At 38.5% G+C, this 12,389-nt stretch overlaps 1 protein-coding gene across 5 annotated transcripts in view; it reads right to left on the bottom strand.

Annotated features, from left to right (window-relative positions):
- diaph2 (diaphanous-related formin 2) overlaps positions 1 to 12,389 on the bottom strand; it is a 527,556-nt gene that overhangs the window by 61,514 nt on the left and 453,653 nt on the right. For 4 of the 5 annotated variants that reach the window (XM_061686696.1, XM_061686691.1, XM_061686692.1 and 1 more), the window contains 2 exons: positions 11,874 to 11,966; positions 10,462 to 10,527 (listed from right to left, as the gene is read on the bottom strand). In XM_061686696.1, the coding sequence (XP_061542680.1) occupies positions 10,462 to 10,527; positions 11,874 to 11,966 (159 nt within the window). The remainder of the gene's footprint in view (positions 1 to 10,461; positions 10,528 to 11,873; positions 11,967 to 12,389) is intronic. The other variant, XM_061686695.1, reaches the window with a different exon arrangement.

The following is a 12,389-nucleotide window of genomic DNA, read 5'->3' as shown; positions in this document are numbered from 1 at the left end:
TTACACTCACTATGCCTCTAATTACATCACCTTATGTTACTATCACGAGCGAGGGGATGAGCATATCCTAAAATGTTATTTACTAAAAGCAAAGAAAATGGACAGGAGACGAATAGCACAAGCAGTTAGAATCCTCGTGAGTATTTCGTGGTCAATTACGACACTTAATATGACTGGGAGTGCTGCTGCACCTTAGAAAGACTAAAAAAGGTAAGATGCCAAGCAGCAGAAAATAATGTATTAAGGGGGACCAAGAGATAGTGAATTGATATAAAAAATACATACGGGGCTAAACCAGTGTTCGCGGTAAGTAAAAGGGCCCATTTCACTTTTCCATTACAATGAGAGTGGTTACCTCAACTACGGGTGAATGCTGTCCATTGACTGACTTGTTTTCGTTTGCATCCAACTTCAGTCCTTTTACTGTCTTAGGTCCTTTGAGCAAATGGAGATGCCCATTTAACCTTGAGTCCTATCAATAAATAAAACTGACACAAATACACGGATGAATAAATAAAATGGGGCCGCATATCAAATGGGCGTTAGTCCATGGGAGCAACTCAACTGGATGGGTGGAGTGCATGAGTCTTGTGTTGCTCTGGCATTTTAATTGCAGATTTAAAAAAAAAAATCATACTTATATTGCTGATAAAGAGCCATATCACGGGATTTCTTTATAAAAAAAAAATCATTGTTGTGCCAAAATAAGCATTTTCTAGCCTAAAACATTAAAAAACAAAACAAAAATGAAAATTCATTAAAACACATATTACAAGGAATAAAATACCTGTACATACCATACAGTACATTACAAGAGCTCTGTTGTGTTGAGCGCAGAGATTTCCGAGTGTCTTTAAACGCATCGCTTTTGGCAAGTGTGTGTGTGTGTGTGTGTGTGTGTGAGACCAAGGGGCGGGGAAGCCGAGAGACGGTTACAGCTCACAATATGAGCCTCACAGTGTCACCGACTAGTAACCGTGTTTCGTTACTTCATCAATAAATGTGAGATAATTAGACTAACTTCTCATCATGTATCATTGGATCACTTCATCTCAAACTCTACAATGCTGCCGTTCTGTGCCTTCTAAGGTATGCAGTTTGCGCAGAAGAAGATGCTAACTTTAGCAGATAACTAGCCGAAAAGATGAAAGTTCTTGACCTGTTGATGGAAGCGAGAAGGTTTGGCCTGTTGGCAGCCATTATGGCGTAAATGAATCTGCGGTCTGGTATCTAAAGAAGGATGAAAAGAATATAAGGGTGACAGCAGGAATCCTTTCCCTGACTCTGCAGTGTCATTTACAATTGGCATCACCTTCAACTTCAATGTTGAGTACCCTTATAAAATTTTATATGTTGTTAAAATGATGTATGTTTAAGCGTATAAAAACGGTTTAAGAGTATAGGTAACATTTATAAGAGTATAGTAGAGGTTAATGAGAGGGAAAGGTTATAAAGTGTGGGAGTGGACAATTATACAGCTTAATACGTAAAAAAATAAAACATGGCCGCTAAGTCGTGGATTTCACTCATTGCGGGGGCGGTCCAGAACCTAATCCCGGCAACTCACCTTCGCATTGCAACATTATTATTATTTTTTTTACTTTAAGGTGAAAACAGGTATTCTAAAGCAAACTGTTTTTACAATTATATAAATGCTAATGTTAAAATGATAAAACTAACAACGTTTCCCTTTTTCTTCGACCATTAAAACAGTTTTCAAAGACGATTATATCCCAGGTGGACCAGCATTATGTGTTTGACTTCAGCAATCCACTGTAGTTTGCCCATGAAATTGAAATCCAATTTGGCCGAACTAAACACACGAGGCATTTTTTGGGAGCAAATGTCCAAACAACATCATTACTCAGGGCTGCGAACAGCAATGGAACAGCGACTTCGAAAGGGGTTGGGACCGTGCCATCTCCCGTCTACCTCCCCCACATATACCAGTTATCTTCATTGTGTTTTTACAGGATTGGGTGGCTGAAATGTTTTCTAATAAAACTTTTAGCTGGGCTCCTGTGTTCACTCTTCAATTTAGAAGAAGCATTTTTCAATGACATATTATTCACTTCCATACAAAGTACTATTATTCAGACTTACTGTAAACCTTGACAATAGTGCAAAATCACTATCTTCTCAACAATTTCTTGTGATTCTTCTCCAAGCTAAGAGTATTACATACAGTACATTACCATTTCTTTGCCATCATTGTTCCCTGCATTCCTGTTTCAAATGGATCACCTGAATTTATCGCTCTTTGACGTGTGATGTCTTTATCGGCAGCTACTGGAATTACCACTATCACTCATCTCCTGATTTGCCATTAGTAGATTTGAAAGCCCACAAAGTCAAATTAATTCCTCCTCATTGCAGTCGACATACTGTCTTGATAGTGTCGTAGACCTGTACTTGCAAACGTGAATGTAGACATTTAATCGAAAATGGCTTAATAATAACAGCCACGGCATATGAAGAGAGGTTACAAAAATAAAGAAAAGAAAACAGGTGTGATGGAAGACGGGTTTTATTGTGTTTGTCATTGTGAGTGGAACAAACAGGAATATGTCCAACTCCTACGCAGATTTGTTTTTTTCTCCAGATGATCATCAGCTGGCCCTACTGTATTCCTAATGAGCAATGCATTAGGTTTAATTCAACCGAAGCAATTTATTCATCCTTCAACACTAAGTATGATGGCTAAGGCTGGATTACATTATATGAGGGCTATTTATCAGTGAGTGGGACGCTCTTACTGCCAGCCTCTTTATTGGGCATTTCTTTGGCTTTAAACACTGCAAATTTATAGCTCTAATAGGAATTCATCACAGAATGAACCATATCAAACTTATTGTGTGGATGTGCCCTGGGTAAAAATAAGATAAAACCCTCTATTATGGGACCGCCAAAGCATATTTGCCCTCTGAAATTGATCCATTATTGACAATTTACACTTAGGGTGACCTTTCATAACGGCCTCCACACTTGAGAAGCAATTTTGTTAGGAGACTGAGCAAGAAAAAAAAACCCAAACAAAACAAACAAAAAAAAAAAAAAACGCTGAATATACTCCAGGATATAACTGGATATCATAAACTAGTATAAGCTAGTTCACTGATGGCTCAATAAGCAGTTGGGGAGAAGTATCTTTTACATCAACGATCCTCGTAGTGGCCCAGCAGAATTATCATCTTATTACCTCTGCCAATGTGATTGTGTTCACCACAGGGTATTTGTTATACAAAAAACTTTGGGTGGCTGAAGTTTTAGAAATAATTTAAATTTCACTGCTCTTCATCAATGCATCAAAACAAAATTTCTTCAATTTTGTAACACTGCTAAAACATTTTTTTATCATGCTCCTTAATTTCTGCATGAATCTTAATGACTCAAATTTGGACACATCCTTGAGGTGTGTATTTTTGAATGTTACAGTGACCAAATGTCCTCTTTTCTTTTCCCAAGAAATGCCAAGTTTTTGGGCTGACAAAAAAACATCCATGTGGGATCTCTAGTCAGAATGCATGCTTCCAATTGCGTTTCTGTTCCAAGTCTCGCCTTCCTGCAGAGTCTGACTGTAACGCCACTGGATGAATGTTCAAGTCACAATACACAATATAATACACAACAACAATAATAATAATAATATGATGATGATGATTAATAATTGTAATCATAATATTATGATTATTAATAATAATAGTAATAATAAATCATAATTATTATAATTATTACTATTATTATATTAATACATTATCAATGCCATTATTTTTATTGTCTTAATTAATATGATATTAAATGAGACTCTCTTTTTAAAGGCCATTTATTAGTTGCCCACAGCCCCAAACAACTCATTTGTCATGGTGTACAATTGAGTGTTAAATTAGAATTGCATTGTGGGAACTATTATAATAAAGAAAAAACAATTCCCATGATCAGGTTCTGGTAACGTGTGTTTTTGGGTCAAGGCAAGGTGTAAAGGCTTTTTCTACACCAGAGGATATAGCCTCTTAAAAATAGTGGCACAGAAGTGTGCATATCTGCCTTACCTTTCCTTATCGCTGGGAAACAGGTGATATATTTCAAACAGCACCGCTTTGCTCTCATCTTGCGTTTTAATATCTCGAATCTGCTCAACCCATCCAAGCAACAACATGAGGCACAGAGTCCTGTGGGTCTTTTCGTCTGAAATCACATTAGCGCCACTTCCTGCAGGATTGCCTCTAAGGCCGTTCCGATGAATAGCATCTATTAACACCCGGAGTGGAAGCCCGGGGGAGGCCTTGGCTCTCAACTCTGATATCCAACAGAAACGGTCATACATGCTTGAGAATGTTTGTACGGGAAGCAGTGTTTAATGGCCAAAGAGGTTGCATAAAAGCAGAGAATTCATTTTATGCAAATGTATCCCTAAAGTACAAGTCAGATTCATGAATTTTAAGGAACAAGAATATCAAAAAAGGTTAGACAGCTGCAGAATTCCTTGCAATATGAGGTTCATATAGAAAAACTAACACAACAAAATTATGCATTAAAATATTATTTACAAGCCCAATTCCAATGAAGTTGGGACCTTGTGTTCAACATAAATAAAAACAGAATACAATGATGTGCAAATCATATTCAACCTATATTTAATTGAATACACTACAAAGACAAGATATTTAATGTTCAAACTGATGAACTTGATTGTTTTTAGCAAGTAATCATGAACTTCAAATTTTATGGCTAAATTGGAATTGGGGTTGTATATCAAAAATGCATTTGGGGGATAAAACACAACAATGGGGTGTTTACCATCGCCAGCATCTTTTCCATCAGATGCCTCCCTTGGGGGCCTCTTTGTTTTGCCCCTTTGCAGATTCATCCACTTTAGCTTCTTTAAAATTTCATGAGAGAAACTAGGTAATTTCATCTTCATTAAACATACAGCGGGTCCGCTCTCTGATCCGACCCAGTGAATTAAATGCAGGGGCTTTGAAAGATTATAAGGTTGGGCTGAAATTCCCGGGTAAGCATTATATCACTACATCTCTATTTTTAATGAGAGTGTAAGTTATCCCCGCCCCCTGTTCAATGTCAAATAAGTCCTGACGAGACTTACTGTACAGAACTGATAAGGGAACTTTTGATGGACTGACCTGTGAAGGTGAAGCGGGATAACAGCACAGAGAGGAATCGAGACTGGATCCCAGGTTTGGGAATGTAATGACGTTGAAAAGACAGCAGATATATAGAATTGCCTGACCCCTCTTTGAAATCTGATAGATGTGTCTTTTGAGATGCCCCTCACTACGAACGACCCACTGAGTCTGTGGCTTTCATCACCGACCGAAAACCGATGAAGCAGGATGTATGAGGGGCTTGTGTTTTAAATCTGCCAATCTCCTGCCAGATACCTAGGTAACAGTCTGACCACGGGGGGAACGGAGGAAATAGAGAATGTGCTGACTCACTTTATCCAACTCTGGGAAAAATCTTGATATTTTTTTTCTTCTTCAGATACACACACATATGCTCATTCGTCTTACACCAACCTGATTCAATCACTATGTATTTAATGCGCTATCTTCCAGAAACTCCCCAAGACTCCATCAAACTGTCCATTTTTTCGGTACTGAATTAGGACCATCTGGTCTAATTGTATAACAGCCTCCGGGGTTAGCTTTTCCATCTCATACAAAGTGGAGACAAGGAAATGGGAAATGCTTGTGGAATAGGGCATAATAGTGACTGGCAGCACCAAGAATTGCGTCGAGCCTGACACTGGAGGTAGTCAGCTGGAGGGAAGTTCAGTCTGAAAGACGACAAGCAGACACTAGCTGGTTTTAAATCAACTCACGATGACGCAAGCAAAGAGAGACACCCGGTTACAAGGGGCTGCTGTAGAGGATGCTAAGTCAATCAAGCTTTAAAGCATCTGATGACAATAATTGTGACAAGTAGGAGGGGTGTACATTTGGTACACTGACAGAATCGCTTCTTTAATGCCATCAGTATTATAGTATTACATTTCCCCGGACAGAGCGAAAGCAAGTGCAACTACAGTGCATGTTATACTTTTTTAAATACTGCCTCAAACAGTACAATGTCCCACCATAATCTGAAACCATCTCAGGATTTAACATTTTGGCTATTACAGTGTTCCCTCGCTACTTCGCGCTTCACGTTTTGCGGCTTCAGTGCTTCGCGGGTTATTCCAAAATATTCATTAAAAAATATATATAAAAAATACAGCCATATTGGCAGCCATATTGTGGAAAGACGCGTTGTTTCATGTTGATGCGCGCGAGAGAAGGTTTCCCTGCATGCCAAACAAAGAGATGAGTTGACTCAGAGGCTTTGTACATGCATGTACATGCCTGTACTGTACGGGCACTCATACAAGGCATGTGATTGGTTCCCGGCACGACATCGACCAATGAGAGCACGAGTGGATTTATCCCGTGAGCTGATTGGCTGCGCATCATCGCAGCCTCACCCAGCATCTTCCCTTGTTGTGTCTCGCCAGTCTCGTCCACTCTGTTGTGTTAGCAATAATTGTTTTCGTTTAAGCGATAATTTTTTTGATTAGTTAAGCAAGCCCTTACAATGCCGCCGAAGCGCTGTGCCCCCGCGAAAGCTTCCTCCGGGGCGCCCAGATGACCATCAGCGAAAAAGGGAAACTTTTAGATTTGATCAAAGAGGGCAGAAATTATGCATCTGTGGCACGCCAATATGGCGTGAATGAATCTACAGTGCAGTACATCGAGAAAGAGGAAGCAAACATCTGCAAAACTGCTTCAAAACACTTTTTTTCCCCCAAGGGATTAAACACATTCGTCCTGCAACAGTTAAGAGACGTTTTGGCCCAGAACCTAAATTATATTCAAGTGGAACACAATAAAGCTAAAGAATAAAATAAGAATATAAATACATTTGGCGGCATGGAGTACGACTGGTTAGCACATCTGCCTCACAGTCTGAGGACCGGGGGTTCAAATCCTGGCCCCGCCTGTGTGGAGTTTGCATGTTCTCCCCGTGCCTGCGTGGATTTTCCCCAGGCACTCCGGTTTCCTCCCACATCCCAAAAACATGCATGGTAGGTTGACTGAAGACTTTCAATTGCCCTTAGGTGAATGTGTGCGCGAAAGGTTGTTTGTCTATATGTGCCCTGCGATTGGCTGGCGACCAGTTCAGATTGTACCCCGCCTCTCATCCAAAGATAGCTGGGAGAGGCTCCAGAACGTCCGCGACCCTCGTGAGGATAAAGCGGTACATAAAATGGATGGATATAAATACATTCAACAGAATTATTTTTTTTTTTTACATATTATGTTGTTCAAGATAGAAAAACGAGATAATACTTGAAAACACACAAACACACCATTACACTGTGTTGTAAAATATTATGCAAATTATATTTTTCTCAGATTTTCCTACATATTCAACGCAAATGACAGTCACCATAATTTTCAAGTTATCAACTATTAGAGCATAAACGGAATGTTTTTTTTTTTAACAAACTCCCAATGATAAAAGCATTTTTTTGAAAAATAAAAAGCGTAAAATGCACTCGTCCAAATTATTACATACAACAGCGTTTCAAGACATTTTCTAGATTTTAAAGAGTTGAAAATAGTCATTAATTGAATTTGAAGCAATAGGAGACCTTTTTTACTGAAATCATAAGCGAGTTCAAACAAAAACATCTTAAGAGGTCAAGTGAGATTTTAACATAGGAACGCTTATTTGATAGCAGTTGCACAATTCTAACATCCGTTTTAAGAGATTCTGCTTGAACCTCTTTGCAAGATGACAGAATGGCCTTCTAAAGCTACTGTTTCGATGTGAACTGCCTCCCACCCTCATAGATCTATTGCTTGGTGATACTCCAAACGTTTTCAACAAGGTTGAGGTCAGGGTTTCTCTCCTTTTATGTCCATAGCAGTCAATGAAGCAGAGGGATTCCTTGCAGCATGATATTGTTCACTGATGAGTGCCGTGTAACCCTGGATGGGCCAGACAGATGGAGTAGTGGATAGTTGGTGGATGGCCACCATGTCCCAGCAAAGCTGCAACATCAGCAAGGAAGTGGCGGATTCATGTTTTGGGCCAGATTTAATGAAGAAGATTCAGAGAGTGTGCTGTTGAGAATGACCGCTGAAACGTATGGAGGGTTTCTGACTGACCGCTTTACTCCATCGACCAAAAAGAGGAAACGTGCTGTATGTCACAAAATCATCTTATTGCATTACAATGCACCCTGATCCCTCGGCATCATTGGCTGCAATGTGCATAAAAGGAGAAACTCATGGTGTGGTCTCTATCCTTCACTGACCTCAACCCTATTGAGAACCTCTGGAGTATCCCCAAGCAAAAGATCTATGAGGGTGGGAGGCAGTTCACATCCAAATAGTAGCTTTACAAGGCCATTCTGACATCTTGCAAAGAAATTCAAATTGAAACTCAGTTCAATGTGTATAAGAATTGTGAAGCTGCTATCAAATAAGGGGTGCTATGTTAAAATATATCTTGACCTGTTCAATGTTTTTGATTGAAAGAGCTTTTGATTTCATTAACTGACCTCCTCGGGCTTCAAATTCAACATATGACTATTTCACTTCTTTAAAACCTATAAATTGTATAGAAACTCTGTTGTGTGTAGTCATGTGGAACAGTAGATTCTAAGTTTTGTATTTTTCAAAAAAATACCATTATCATTGGGAAGTTTGTTTGAAAACATTTCAAAATTATGCTCTATCAAGTGAGAACTAGAGACACACAACAGAACAAATCTTAAGGAAGGTTCTTTTGGAGCTAACCCTAAACCATAACATAAAACCTAAACCCCTATTCCTAACCACTAACACCAAGCAAATTTAAACTAGTAGAGCTCATGAGCAGAGGTGATGTTATTTACTTCAAAACTATCACAACCACAATGAAAAAGCAGCTCACTCCACATCATTTAGTTAGACCACAGGTGGAGTTATCCCACCCAATTTACAAGTGACTTTAAAACCACTAATCGTCACATTCAGTGAAGCTAAGAAGCCGACGTCATGTGCAAATACAAATTACAAAGCCGGCTCGCCCCCAGGATTCCCTTCATTAAAGTCAAAACATCAAAGTGGACACTCCACGTCCCGAATGCCCCACGAAAGTCCATTCATGGGAATTCTAAAGAAGAATAAATGAGAAAGGGCTTCACCTCTGTGAAGGTTTTGAATCTAGAGATTAAAAGGCTTCTCATAAATGTTACAATTGCCTGTTATAAGTTGTGTGTAGTTTTGCGTGAGTCCGTCTACATAAAAGCAAACATCAACACAGGTAATATACTGTATGTTCAAAGCAAAGATAACGTTCAATATCTTTTACGCAAAGCTTCCCAAGGCCCCTCATGTACTTAAATTGAATTCAACCAATTAGTCAGAAAAGTAAAGTGCTTATTCAGAGCTGTTGATTGCCAATTTAGGAATTTTAGGAAATTGTAGTAAATACAAATATATCTATAAAAAGGTCACTTATTTTGGAGTACAAAGAAAAAGGTAGAGTAAAACTGAAAATGAAAGTAAATATGCGACAGGGACACACATTTGCTAAAGGTTGCAAACAGAAGAAAATTGTTGTGGCAAAGCAGGCACTAAGAAAAGTTCATTTGTGAACAAAGTTTTGGGATGTAGAATACAGAAATAAATGCTGCTTTACAATGCAAAAAGCAGAAAGAAAAACCTTTCTGATCATGAGCCTTTCTCGTGTCATTCTTTAGATGCTTATTTCGGTGCAGTATTTCAACATTAGTCTTTGCAAAGTGACGCAAGAAGCTCAGCAAAGCCGTTGTAGAGCACCTCGACGCGAGGAAGGACGTGAATTACGCATAAAACCAGGATAAGAGGAGCGGGAGGAAAGGTGCTGTAGTATGGAGATGGAATATACAAAGTAGGGATGCACCGAAAATTGAGTCACTGAAAATTTTCGGCCGAAAATGGCCCAAAAGTGCATTTTCAATTTTCGACCAAAAGACATTTGTGGCTGAAAAAAAGGCGTCCGATTATAGGATGTTGTGATGACGCGAGCAAATTAGATATTATATACAGATTATACATGTTAACAAATATGTATTATTTTTCTTACACAGTTGTATAATGTTCGATGTCATGTTCAACTTTTGACAGAAAATAAATATTTAAACTAAAAGGATAAGAAGAGTAACAGGGAACATTTAACATCAATTGATGTATTGATTAAATTGATTTATTCTTTTGCGCATTAATATTATTGCATGCAAATGCAATGCCTTACTTTTAGTGGTTAGTACACAGTCATAGCCATAAATTCAATTTCACTAGTAATTGGCACAATAATTTCTTTCAGTTTTTGTTTTTTGGCCTTGCTTTCCTCATTTTCTATTTTCGCTTTCGCCCAAGAATTTTCATTTTGGTGCATCCCTAACAATAAGGGACTTAAAAACACACACACCTAGGGTTCTGTAACCATAGTTTGCAGTCGGCCAGCGAGAACCTGGACTGGAAGGACTTTGATCACCTGTGAAAATGTTGTGGATGGAGTGGAGGGGAAAAAGATCAGAGTAAAAAAGGGAAAGGGAAGGATGTATGAGTAAGACAAGAGAAAACAGCATTAGAGGAGATTTATTTTGACAAAAATGAAACTCCCAGAAACAATCCTCAGAAGTGATAAAACCTCTTGGCAGCCATTCAAAACCCCAAGAAAGCAAGATAGAATTCAAACGGTGAAAGTGAGGATAAAACACACCGTATTTCCTCCAATAGTGGCCTCCACTGTAATAGATGTCTTAATCCAACTAATTGATGTGACTACAAGACACCCCCTTTTTGTTCCTTTAGTGGTGCCACTGTAATTAGATTAATTTTGGCTGACATAACATACTGTACATCACCTGCACAGCTCACGTGGCTTTTCTTAAGCTGGAGTTTCACAACAAAAAAATGCTGCTACTGCAAGCTGCTAAACATTTCAACACTGACAGCAAAGTCATGAAGGATTGTAAAAAAAAATCTGCAAATGAATTAGGGATTGTAAAAGATTAGAAAAAAGATGCTTCGTATAAACTACTAAAATATGCCTGCTGCTCTCTGCAGTCGAATAAATAAAAACACCACCAGGCCACTATAAGAGAAATTACAGTTGGTTTAAATTTATACTGTCATACCATTGAAACAAGAGGAAAGGCATACATTTGCTTGCACTAAAGGAATGTGAGTATGATAACAAAAAAAGATCCCCCCAAAAATTGACGACTATAAACTCATGGGTTGACAAATTATCAAAAAAATATTATCCAAATAATCAAGCGAGCATACACAAATAGTATAGTACAAATGATAGAAAACCTTTCAAATCAAATTGAGTAAATATGTGCATGCAAATGGACATGTAAGGATGTAGTTAACTGGTTAACTGGTTTTCTACATGATCATCATCAACAATAACCAATAACCATTATTATTACAATGGTCAAAGATCATATCAGGCGTTATCGCCGGTTTTTGTGGGCCTGTTGCAGGTATACAATTGAAATGTCATCCTTTAAATAGAACATAAGCAAACGCATAATTTTGTGTTACAAAGCAGTGAACCTAGTGAAGGTAAAATTAATCAGAAAGGAGACTCAAGGTCAACCTCCATGAGGAAAAGCCCTTCAAATGCAACAGGCCATTTTTATATTTGAATCGTGTCTGTATCCACAACACAAAGGGATACAAGCAAAGAACTCCGTCAAACCATGATCAATTGCAACTTGGCCTCTTGCAATCACAAGTTATGTGCTGATTCTACAAGTGAGCAAATAAGCAAACTTTACATTGCTATAAAAAATTTGTATGAAGACAAACTGTTTTGTTCTGCCTTACCGTTTCGTGGCGTTCGTTTTCGTCGATCACGGAAGGCTGCTCCTGACTGCAGAGCTTCCATCAAGCTGTCCATCACTCCAGTTTCATCTCCCTCTGTTGGACAACACAAAAATAAGCAATAATATAATTACTACACAGTATTGTTTAAGTGTGCACATATAATGTATTCATACAAGGGTACTTTGGGCAAGATGTGGTCCAAAGGTTGGGAATGAAGTATGACCAAAAAATATGATCCATATGCACAGGAAGTGAGACAGATGGTGAAGAAAATATCCTCACTAAAATATTATGAAAAACGTTTACCAACACACTTTAATTTCACTATTGGATCACTGCTCTATGGTTAAGATACAACAAAATGGGAAAGGAAAACTATTGCCATCTGGTAACAGAAATTACGTCACCCCCCCCCACCCCCCACCTGAAAACTACATTACAGGATTATGGAACACAAATGGATCCCTTCTTTGTATTTCATATAAAATTCACAAGGAAGAATCGTGCTATCTGATG

This window comes from Phycodurus eques, chromosome 9 (genome assembly GCF_024500275.1).
Source record: "Phycodurus eques isolate BA_2022a chromosome 9, UOR_Pequ_1.1, whole genome shotgun sequence".
Classification (NCBI taxonomy): domain Eukaryota; kingdom Metazoa; phylum Chordata; class Actinopteri; order Syngnathiformes; family Syngnathidae; genus Phycodurus; species Phycodurus eques.
This window is presented reverse-complemented; position numbering and strand designations above follow the sequence as displayed.